At 34.1% G+C, this 12,825-nt stretch overlaps 1 protein-coding gene across 1 annotated transcript; it reads right to left on the reverse strand.

Annotated features, from left to right (window-relative positions):
* Nucleotides 1-2,775: 2,775 nt before the first annotated feature.
* Nucleotides 2,776-12,623, reverse strand: LOTGIDRAFT_155133 (hypothetical protein; the record flags this gene model as incomplete). The annotated part of the gene is made up of 12 exons (XM_009065634.1): nucleotides 2,776-2,879; nucleotides 3,509-3,629; nucleotides 3,914-4,155; nucleotides 4,501-4,633; nucleotides 6,343-6,498; nucleotides 6,619-6,761; nucleotides 7,100-7,195; nucleotides 7,493-7,580; nucleotides 8,207-8,440; nucleotides 8,786-9,009; nucleotides 9,715-9,842; nucleotides 12,547-12,623. 12 exons carry the CDS (start codon nucleotides 12,621-12,623, stop codon nucleotides 2,776-2,778), a joined length of 1,746 nt encoding a protein of 581 aa, XP_009063882.1.
* Between the last annotated feature and the right edge of the window lie 202 nt (nucleotides 12,624-12,825).

Below are 12,825 nucleotides of genomic sequence, written 5' to 3' on the forward strand. Positions count from 1 at the left end.
AATCATCGCGAAAATCGATAGGAATCATCTTCATAATTACATTGACCCACAAAATAAAAAACAAAAGAATTCGTAAAGAATTGTAGCCTGTAGAGTGAGCGCGAGCCAAATGTGAACGGACCAACAGGTCGCCAAGGTGATTACAACATACGACAATGGTTTTGTATTTCAATCCTATATAATAAACTATAGAGTGGTCCAACTGAATGGGTATTGGGGATAGGGATTCAATGAAAAGTATTTATTTCTGAAAAAAATGTCTATAAACATATCAATGTCTAAATGACTTCCAAATTAGGGGGTTTGTACATTTAGAAAAATATTCAAGTTGTGAGAAAATTAAAAGACAAATAATGAAGGAACTATTAACCGACCATACAATATCAGCATTCTGAGCAATGGTATTTTACGTCAAAAGGTGAGTTTAAATAGGCAACCTTTTTATCTGCAACTTCTTTCAACCCCCAACCTCTAGCAAACTTCCTGTGATGTTCACACAGGGTAACTTTCTTCAACCAAGTTCAACCTCTGGTTGAAACAAATTGAAAGATATTTTGATGGGAAAGATTGTCAATTTTGGAGGGAATCTCTATTACGAAAGACTGCAAAAGATAAAGAGGCTGGATGTATAGCAGCATCTCTCATTATCCTGCTGGATGAGAACCACGTTGAACCTCTGATTGAAACAAACTGAAAGATATTTTGGTGGGAAATTGTCAATTTTGGAGAGAATCACTAAAACAAAAGACTGCAATGGATGAAGAGGCTGGATGTATAGCTGCATCTCTCATTATCTTGCTGGATAAGAAGAGACAGTAAGAAAAACGGAAATAGAAGAAGGCAAAAATATGGGTTAAGAAATTGCTTTAGAGGAATTTTCAGTTATATTTTAATTTAGTCTTACAATATTTGATGGAATGTCCTTTTTTCAGGCAACCAAAACAAAGTCTTAACACCTTTTAAAAAGTTAATTCTTTCTTGATTTTTTTCTTTCTTAAAATTTGATAACAATCTGGTAAACAATGATTTTGTTTTTTACAAAATAAGCATTCGGTTGATGTTGTTAACACTTTAACTTTCCTTTGCCCTTTTAAATGGTTATTTCTATCATCAATCAAAGCTTCTCTGCCATAAGGTGGATCTGTTGCTTTCTTGGCTTCACAAATTTAACGAAATTATAAAATATCACTGTCTCATCTTTTTCTTTTAGGCTCTCATACAAAATTATATATTTTTCATGTTTTTTCGGCATATGTTACTGCAGTTGCCACTAGATCTCCATAGCGTTCTTCCAGTTCCTGAAGTGCTGCTGGAAAGCCTATATTGGAATCCATATGACTATAACCAGTAATTATTCGATTAGCCTCTCCATTTGTATAGTAATCTAACAAGTTCCCTTTTTTCATCAACACTATCAACACTACTAGTAAAGTAATTAAATTGTCTCATAAATTGTCTATATCATGTCTAATCAAACCACTCAGTTTTAGGTTTTTTCATTTCTCGAACTACTGACAAAACCATATCTCCAGCTGTCTTTTCAGAAGATGAAGATGAATTCGAATTACAGCTATTAACATCAACAGGATTGTGATGCTCTTCAGTCTTCATAGATGTTGAAAAAGAATTATTAGTTAGTGGTGTTGAAGAGTGATCATTTGATGACGCAACTGTATAATCAATCCTACTTTGATTTTAGCTATTGCTAATTCCATTTTGAGTTCTAACTTTTCTTCTCGTATCCTAATATCAAATTTGGCTTGCTTAATTTCCTGCTTTTCTCTCACGGTGCATTTTGGTACATTGTGCTGACAAAAATAATAACTGTCAATAGGCTGAAAAATGATTTTACTAGCAGGGAAGGAATGTCATAAAAATTTTAGCTTGTCACGTGATTAAGTCAACATAATAATTAAGACTCGATAATGACCGAAAAACGAAACAATACTGATGCTAAGCTTCATTGATTAGATAACGTTAAAAATATGGAATCACAAATGCACTATCGATGAAACGAAGAAAATAATTATGAAATGGCCATAACAATTAGAAACAGGCTTGTCTGTCTTTAATTTGATATCTTATCTAAGAGCTGTAAAACAGTGCGTAGATTACTTTTGTTTCTCATACATTAGGGACATTTCCTACATGAAATTAAGTGTATTAAATTCGAGGTTTCACATGTTTGATTCTCCTTGATCGGGTACCTTTTCTTTGAATAGTAAGTCATAAAATACTGAGTTTCTGATATAAAGGGACACATCTTGCACTTATTTGACAAGCATGGGGCCATTGTTAAATGTGGGGGTATTTCGACATAAAGTTTGCTCTTTGTTGCTATCTCCGCTAAGATTGAACTTTTTATGTTTCTTAAAATTCGTTTGGATTACCCACTATCCATTCCAGCCGACTTTTATCAAGATAGCGTGATTTGAATTGCCAAGAATTGTGTTGATTATAGAAGCCGTTTCTTTGGAAATTGGCTCTTGCAAAATAACATAATACTTAAGATTATTCGGTTGATGCTCCGCTACTGAAATATAATCCTCATTCGTGTTCAATAGCTGAGAAATTAGGCTGTTCATACTTCCTGACAAATGGTTATACGATTTTTACCTTATCTGTCATAGAAGATGCTATCGATAAGGATGAAGTTATAATTTCAGATTCTCGTTATGACTTTCCCTTCCCTTATGCGAAAATCATTGAGCCATCTAATAACGGTATTGTTAGCCAATTGAATGTAACAATGTTTATTAGCATTAGGTAACTCAATTACCAAATAGGGCGATGATGTTCTATTGCCAAGAATACAACACACACTGAAACCAGTATCTCAATTTTATTTATAAAACAAACAAGTGTTTTCAAACCTTTCTCTATAAATATCAACAATTCTCGTATAACAATATAGGTACACATATAACAATGGTGATGAAAAATGGACAGGCGCTGTTACGAGCCTGAATGATTTCACAATTCGGACCCTAAATTGGGCAAAACAAACCAAAGCACATTCAGACAAAATGGATCCCAGATAGGCAACACAAACCGGAGCACCGTCCTATAACACAAATAGCACACAATATTCACATTCAAGTAATAAAGAAATGCACTAAAACTCAAAATATTTAGGGCGGCACAAACGTGCAGAATATCACGCAAGCACTAAGAAATACTGTAACAACAATCACCCAGTAAAAGTAATCACACGTATTCTTTACACTTTTAACACATTTACAGAAACACAACGACGTATTACAAAAATGGATAATAAACAACAATGTAATAATCTGGGAATAAGCGAAGTTTGGCAAAAGACCATTAGGTAGCCAGGATTCTCATGATCTTTAAAATGTTGTCGTTTTATTATTTTTCTCAAGTCATTGTTGCGAACTAAAGTAGGTTACGTAGGTAGTATGTATGGTTCCCAAATGGCTTTTTTACTAAATTACTCCTTAATCATTATCCTGCAAAATATTTTCAGTCTCTATAACTATTTCTTTACCTTGAGAAACAAGACCCCATGGTTGAATATCGACGTCACTAAAAATTATAAATACTACTGCAGCTATGAAATATATTCCTCCGGCTAAATATAATGATCTTTGCCATTCCAATTCAGAGCCCTTAAAATATATAATATTTATGAGCCAGGTAAAAAGTGAACAATAATTAAATTGGGGCTTAATACATTAAACAATTGTTCAATGAAATAATAACTATAGTACTGGTATCTAGTTTTTACCAGATGGAATATATGATAATCTTTTCTGTGTTACTGGAAATTACTACATGGCAAGACTTGAATGCAATATTTCCTGATTACGTTACATTTGTAAATGCTATTGTTGCTATGAGACCTACGTCAATAAAGCTTAAATGATATATTGAAAATGTTGAAAGCACTTACTGAGGGCGTCATAACACCAACTACAAAGGGTGCAATAATACCCGGGACGGTAGCTATAGTATTAGAGATTCCTATCAGAATTCCAGCAAACGCTGGAGCAATATCGGCAGTATTCATGTAGTACCCACTGATTTGACATCCACAGAAACCAACTCCAATTGTAAGCATTACGACCGCTGGTAACTGTTGCTCTTGCGACATATAGCTAGTTCCAATTAAAAATAATCCTGGTACAACAGTTCCTTAAACAAAAAAAAAACCCTTTATTTTAATGATAGTTACGCAAGTCCAATAACTATCTGATCCCCTAATTGTCTGAATGATATTTTCTGATGGAATTTGTATTAATCGTAATAGTAATAATAGATTTCATTCTAATTCTTTATCATAAAATATTTTCGGATTTAAATATTAGAAAGATCATTTTCTTTTAATTTTTTGTGAAGATGAAAATAGCAAAATGTTTGTCGTAAGCATTCTATATAGCATTCTATATGCAACGAGAAGTTGGGAATGTGAAATTAAGACACGGTACGTTTCTGGTAATAATGCTTTGAATGTGTACAAAAAAATATGTACTTCTCTACCTAGAGAGGTCATCATCTTCCTGGTATATCTCAACGACAGTATATCTTTAATTATGAGTCGATCTGTTATTATACCGCTTATCATCATCATAAACCACAAACATAGGAAGGGTAACATTGAATACAAGCCATTCTACAAATATATCAAATAATAAATTCAAACTAGCTTGACTATGGAATTTTGTTTTGTGGGTTATGAGGATGGAGTGATGTTGAATGATGGAGTCCTCATTGGGAATTTTAGGCTGTAACATTGCGGATACGAAGGGTTAGACATCTCACTAGTTAGACAGCTTATAAAACACTTTTAACGGTTGAGTGCATTCTAATATATGGAATCTAAACTCTGCTGATGTCTGTGAAATATATTTGTTATCGAAATGCCATTCCTTTTTTTTTTTTTTTTTCCCGATTTTTCCACACCTTTTCAAGCAAAGGCTGCAACAGCTGTATCAACATTATTACATGTGTAGACCTTCTGTAGTGGCAACGTCGTAAATGAGTGTATTTGGACATTTTTGCAAAAACGGAAGTGCCACAGGTCCACGTGCAAAAATTCGAAAATCGGCTCTAGAAGGCGCATTTTTGCATCGATTTTCTTCGGGTTTTCATTTTTACAATCTATCTGTTATTTCTGACCTGATAGAACTTGAAAAATTGCGAAATTCGAAAATTCGTTCCAAAAAAGGAACGGGTTTAAAAATTTCCATATTTTCTAATTTCGATTTTGACATTTTTTGACTTTTGTTGACCTATATCTTTTGACCTGCATGATGTAGAAGCTTGAAATTTTGAACACAACATAATATCTAAAATATCAATTAAGTTGGGTCAAAAAAATAAGGTGGGCGTGGCACATCCGGGTTAAATTACATTTGTTCAAAACAGGACCTTGCACACAATTACCCCACCCCTTTGGCCAGTTCGTGTGAAAAGGTCAGTTGTTTCCGCTTCGTAGTTCAAAAAAAGGAACAGGGTTTAAATTTGGCATATTTTCAACTTTTGACCTTTACCATTGATGACCTTTGTAGGATCGAAGGTCATTGACCTTGGCTAAAGATTAATACCTTCATATTCATGTTCATCGTCAACTTCCGGTTTTATAATGTTTGTATTTTCAAAGTTTGATGACTCATCTAGTGACGTTGACCTTAACATGGCCAAAGGTCATTGACCTTGGAAATCTAATATTCATATTTTATGTCTGGCTTCAATTTCCGCTTTCACAACCTTCCAAAAAAACGAAATTTCAAAATTTTTTACTGCTTTAGCACGTGACCTGATTGGCTAAGAACGTTGATTTTTTCAGATTCTCTAGCAAATTGGCACAAGAGCAAAGTCCCACTCAGTACCACGAGTTATTTTGTTCCTATTGATGCTGTGGGAATGGGATCACATAATGTGCGATGGAGCAATCATTTATGCATGATTAATTTTTTTGTTCTATTGATGCTGTGGGATCACACAATGACTGTGTTTGATAGATGTTTGATTACATTTTCATTGGAAGACTTCATGTGACAAGACTTTATTCACTATTCCTAAATGAATAGACTTTTATTTATTTAAATCACGATTTCATGGATTTCAAATTATTATTATTATTGACCTACGAATTATCTCATACAATCTTCACAAACCAATTGATTTATAACAATAGGCGTGTAAACTACCAACATAATAATTCCAAACGAATTACAATGAAATTTCAATTGTTCATTGAAGATGCAACATATTGATGTAATCGCTTGATAAGATGTGTGGATTAGACCCATGACGTTAACCGTGATCAGATTATGTTGGTGGCAAGTGCACTGCTTGATACTCGAAATAAAAACTTACTGTTTGAATATCAAATTTCAAAACCTCCTTCATGTAAGTTGGTAATTGAGTCCCAATCATGTAATTTCCATAATTTATACAAAAATGACAAACAATAATTGCCCAGACTGGTTTGGATGAAACTATACTTCTCCACGGCGTGGGATTTATTCGGATCTGAAAGTGGTTAAATAATTGCAAAAAATTGAATATTCATTTATGTAATGTAACTTATTATTTTTATAAAACTGTCAAAATAGATTTTCCGCAAAATGAATGTTTATTTCACGTGCTCACCTTCACCTTCAATTCCTGTCCTCTTGAGAAACCTAAAGAATCTTCAATATAATTACGTTCAATCGGGGAAATTGATGGATGTTGACTTGGGCAATCATAACCTTGGAGACACCATACGACAGTCCATAGGAAACATACCCCACCTGAAAACACAAGGCATTGGAAAGATTAGAGTAGCTTATAAGAACATGCATCATTTGAAAACGAAATTTTTCAGTCGAGAAAAAGTTTTATACAAGGAAAAGATTCACAACAATTTGTTAATCATAATCTTAGGTTCGCGAGGATCTTTTATAACACCTGGTTCTTGGCAACACTACTTGACATAAATCTTTCCAATATTTTCCTTACTCCTTAATAGATGAGATGAATGGAATAGTGAGATAAGAACATTTAATAATCATGGTCATCATACTTTCTCACATCGACCGAGATTAGAACCCTCGACCATCATTTGTTCGAAATGAACCAAAATCCATACCAATCACATAAAATACGGAAGGCCAACCACCGTCAAATCCATATTCACACAAAAATCCACCAATAGGAAACATCACAGCTGCTCCGATAGGCCCACCTGTAAAATGAAATTTAAGACGTTCCAATTTCAATGCATAGAATCATACGGAGATGGTTGTTAAAGAAGATCTGTCTGCAGTCACATGATCTGGAAAGTTGGTCGATCAAACCTAAATTAACCAGACCACCAGAAAATTTCCAGTTGATGAAAAAAGTAGACAGTTTTATTTTATGTGATGGTTTTTTAATTATTAGAATGAAATTCCAAAAACTTTCACCTAACTGGAAATAACCGTTCTTTTAGTTGAAATGAGGGTATATGTTTTAGCATGGATTTAGAATTTTTCAATTTTACCTGCCAGTGAAAGACCCGCTAAACTACTTCTTTCCTTAGGGGGAGACCATTTCATCCACAATGACTGGATGCATGGGTGCAAAACACACTGAAAATAACCAACAAATCAACCAGGGGCCAACATGAGCTTCACAAATGGGACAATCGAAAATCAAATCACATTATGATGATTCTAAATCACGTGGCTTAGCCATGCTCAGTGTCATTCTTTAGACGGTATATAATCCTCTCGAAAAATATAGAACGTTACCATTTATTGGATTTGTGTTCTAATACTCGAGATATTAATAATATTACCGATGTGTGACCGATCAAGGCGGCAAGGTCGCTTCATGTGGCAAGATACTAATGGATCTAGAAGATCGGGTGCATGAACATTCTGTTTTGATTAAAACTACAAATTCGGTTCAAAGTACATTATCTAATTATTTTAATATACCTGTTAATGAATCAAATGAATAAATGTTTGAATTGAATTGTCTTTATTATTATTTTTCATCACTAGGCCATTGAGCTATAAATATAGCTAAATGCTATAAATAGTAACAGATGTAATTAACTCGGATCTCTGAGTAATCCGACACTCCGACCTAGTTTTACGGTCCCAATGGATGTCGGATTAGACAGAGTACACAGTACTAAAGGTTTCCAGATAGTTCTTACACATAGCCAAAACGAAATTTCTTGCTAGCTAGATTCAAGTCCATAACTGACCTGTCCAAGTCCTATTATAATGCGGATTCCCATGAACAGATACGGACTCCATCTAGCTGTCGTTGCACTCAAAAGGGTAGCTGCAGAAGTTGTGAACATTCCTACAGCAATAACTCTTTTTGGTCCGAACCGTTCACTCATCCAACCAGCAGTTACTTGAAGTATCAGATACCCCCAAAAGAAGGATCCTAATATGAGTCCTTGAAGTTCTTTACTCCAGTCGAACTCTCCGCCCTATGAAAATAAAGATCAAGTTAAAAACAATAGTTGTAGTGTAATTGTAAACAGATTGCCAATGTCCATAATAGAATTGCCCTTATATAATTATGAAGTATAAAATATAGTTTATTACCGTTGCCAAAGAATTGGTAAAACGTTTAAATTGGACGTAGTTCAGAAAATCTGTAAAATGAAACAGTTTTTTTCATTACCCTTAACCATTATCTATAGCTTGTTTGTGTTCATAAAACGAAAAACTGTACTAGTTCATTTACATTCTTCCGACCTAAGCATTAGTTCTTATTCAAACAAACCTGACCATCCATCTCATTTCATTAACTTAGCGTCCAATTGCATTACCTTGAATAACGTATCTGTAAGGTCTGCTTCTGGTATAACTATGGTTATGTTTGAGGTAGAATTTTGCTTATTATGATGATCATTTGTCAACTGAAGATCTTTAGGAATACTTCTAACCATTGATACAATTGCAATACTCAAATTTGATTTTGATGCTTCTCCAATTAGAAATCCAAAGAAGCAGAGGACAGCCAAAGAAAATCTTTTTGATGTCCACCAGGGTACTGAATATTGAAAATGGATTTACATCAATGAAACGAATGTCGTAATGGTCACAATCTGAAGACTAAAACAGTTGAAGTAGCTCATCAGAAATAAACTAAAAAAGACAAAAAACTATTAAACGTGTACTATAAGGTAATTATGGTACATTTGGAAAAGATGTGCTTGTAGCTTTTTTTATAGGAGAAATATCTAGCGTGTCTTATGTTTCTTTTGAAATTTATTGTCTTAAAACAAAATTTTACAAAGGTAATATTCATCACCGTTCAACATCGGCGAGAGTCCCGGCAGAATGTATATATACTATTGATACTTTTGGAAGATATCCTTACATACATCCTTAATGCGATAAAAACAATGGTGTTCAGATGAAAATATCCAGCAAAATGCTGGCAATAAGCAATGTGTTCAGAAACTGTTTTCAGCATTTGGAAGGAGTCTTGGTGGAGCACCATGTTGAAATAGGGGTCAAGTTATATGGAATAGAAGAAGCAGAAAAGATGTGATACGACTTGAGCCATTTAACACTATTATGTGAGATATCCAGACAATATGACAGAAAATGCAATAAAAACAATAAGTTAGGAAGATATTAATATTTGATGTAAAATTATATTCCATCAGCTGTTCAACAAATCTGCTTTTAATCTACAAATTAATTTTGCCCAAATGACATCCAAGAATTATTTAATTACAATAAGTATTACCTTTGGATGTATCAAAAGTCTCAGTTAATGGCGGAAAATCGTTCATATTAATTCTGCTGTTGTGTGGAATATCAGTTGACGAATCTTGCCAACTGCATTTATCTGATACCATGGTCGTATCAGGTATGCTAAAATAAAAAGCAAAAGTACCAGCGACCAGAGAAAATTTGATCTGGGCACATCGAAGGTTGGGTAATTGTAGATGTTGCCATTAGATGCTCATATTTTACATTAAAAGATTTATGCTTGCGAGACCATATGAATACTTCACTCGAGCAGTACCTCGAGACTGCATATAATGTTTGTGTGGTCACACCTAGTCGTACGTCGATAAAAATGTATCCATCAAATTTTCTGAATATTTCAATATCAAGGTCGTCTTCGGTATATACAACAACCGATAGATCATCAATTTTCAACTCAGTCTTGCAAATCTACTGAAATATAACCATATCTAAAAACATGGTATTCACCTATACATAGGAAAGCCTGATGTAGCCCTACGCTATGATTTAGCAGAATATCCAATGAACATATAATTTTATAGCCCAATGATCCCTTTAAAAGATAACTCGGCTTCGCATTTTTTTCTCGGCATCCGTTGGTTTAGGCCTATCGGGAGTTCTCATCCGATAAGATTAGTGCTGTGTCATTTCTTTATCGTGGGGTTCTACTCTCATAATTTCATTAAAGTGACGAAACGTAGAAGAAAGGGTGATATAAAACTTAATGATGACGATAACCGAAAATTCATTTCGTTGGTGCAACAGAACAGTGCCCTTTGTCAGTCCTTTGAAACGGGCATCTACGACTGAGGTATCGATGTGTGGAGTGTTAATCGCTGAATATATTTTACCAATGAAATGCGTTTCAAAATTACTAATTCATTTTCGGGAGAAATAGATTTGGAAGAACTCTTTCAGGAAGGAAAGATCTCTCTGAGGTTGAGAAGCACTGTCCTATATGATAAGACTAATAAATAAAAGAAATAGATGTTATGGAGAACATCTGGGAATAGATAAACAAAGTCATGGATATAACAGGCGTTACATGAACAGTTACAATGAAATAACACCTTAGAGAAAATCACATTTTAAGTTAAGAAATTCCACAAAAGCTTGAAAGTTTTTAAGAGCTTCGTACTTTAAACCATGACTTCAAGATGGCTACGCTGGCAGTCAAAAATGAAATGAAAAATTTCAGAATAGATTTATCGTGTGTGGTATGTACCAAAATGTGGTTTTGTGAAGAATATGAAATCTATCATGTCTTACGGTTATTATGGACCTAGGTATCGAAAACCAAGCAATAAAGTTTCAATATGGTTTCTGACAGTAGGGCTGGCGCATATGATAACGTACGAATATGTAACCAGCCCATATTTGCGAACCGTACATAACGTATGTGTGAGTGTGACCACGGCTTATACTAGTAAATCGATTAATAATATAAATGGAAATCATATTCTATCAATGTTCAAAATGACTTATTTATCTCCAAATAAAAAAGAGGGAGCCGCGGTGGCTCAGTGAGTTAGACGCTTGCTCGCTAACCTGAAGGTCCAAGGTTCAATCCCGGCATAGGTCGAGATAATACCTTCGGATTTTTCAACCCGGTTTCCCCCTGTCAGTGATGCAGGTACGAGGGGGATATGGAAAAAGCGTCTAGTCGTTCGGATGGGACAATAAAACGAGGCCCCGTGTGCTACAGGCTGTGCACGTTAAAGATCCCTCGACAGTTGGAAATCGAAAAAGAGCAGGCTAATGCCGCTGTCCTGGCAAAATTTCCCTCATTGCACCCTACATGGCGTTGCCCGTCTTCATTAGCCCACATGGTGCAGAAAAGTAGGACGTAAAACTCCATTCAATTCATTCATTCATTCCAAATAAAAAAGAAACTTCTCTTCACTCATCGAAATTTCCATTTAATTACATTTACTTCTTGTTTACTTCCAAATAAATCCTTACACGGTACAAGTATACCACCACATTGCTAATAACGTTTATTGTATTCGGTACATTGAATATATTATCGTCAGCACATTTCCATTCCGTTCGTTTGTTTGTCAGGTTAATGATATGTTATATTTGGGTTATTGATAAGAAACTATGATTACAGATTATGTTATATTCTCGAATGTTAGTGTTTAAGTGGCGACCCTTCTTTCATATTTGTTGATCATTTTCAATACTTAAAAGATTAATATCAAGATAAAAATATGTTTATAAAATATCATGGTATTATACTAATCTGCATCGAATAGAGAAAATAACTGCTTCAAAGTCTAAATACTTTTTCTTCGATAACCAACCAGAAGCTTAATTTGAAAATACAAGGAATTATCCCATCAACTCGGAGAATGACATTGCCAAAAGGATATATTGTATATGTTTCGTCGCACCAATTATCATTTTCCAGGGAAACTGTTTTGTTCATAGGAACACCATCTTTAAGTAATTGGCCTTCACACTAGTTCAAATGTCAACAATTATTGGAACGAGTCCAGTTAGTTTAACTACTATGTGAGTCAGTGCAACAGTCGCATTTACTTTTTTATTTAGGATTTATAGATAAAAGAAATAAATGAACATTAGCATTCCATAAACATTAATTTTAGTACAATGATTGTACAGAGATGGTTTTCACAATTAAGAAATTGAACTGATATATCTCAAGAATGTGTTCACGGTTGAATTGCATACCAATTTCCTGTGTATATTTACATTTGAGATTAAATACATTAAAACCCATATCAATGGGTTTTATTTATTTCAATAGGTAGACACGTACGATTATCAGGGCGATATCAATAAATTTAAAAAACAAACTTACGTGACAAAGTCTTCATCATTTTGTAGGTCTACCACTGATTCACTGGAATCTACATTATCTTCTATGGTGATAGTCATATTCTTGTTTGCCCTTAAATCTTAAATTTAAAGAAATATATATCAATAACTTTGGATCTGATGCAGATCACAGACGTAAACATTCACATCATAGTATAAGTCTTCATTTTCGAGTTTATTTATATCAATGATAATACACCAGTAGTATGTCTTAATGAAGATAATTGCAATGTACAGTTTATAAAGGCGTGTGAGGTTTCAA

This window comes from Lottia gigantea (genome assembly GCF_000327385.1).
Source record: "Lottia gigantea unplaced genomic scaffold LOTGIsca_7, whole genome shotgun sequence".
NCBI classification, from domain to species: Eukaryota; Metazoa; Mollusca; class Gastropoda; family Lottiidae; genus Lottia; species Lottia gigantea.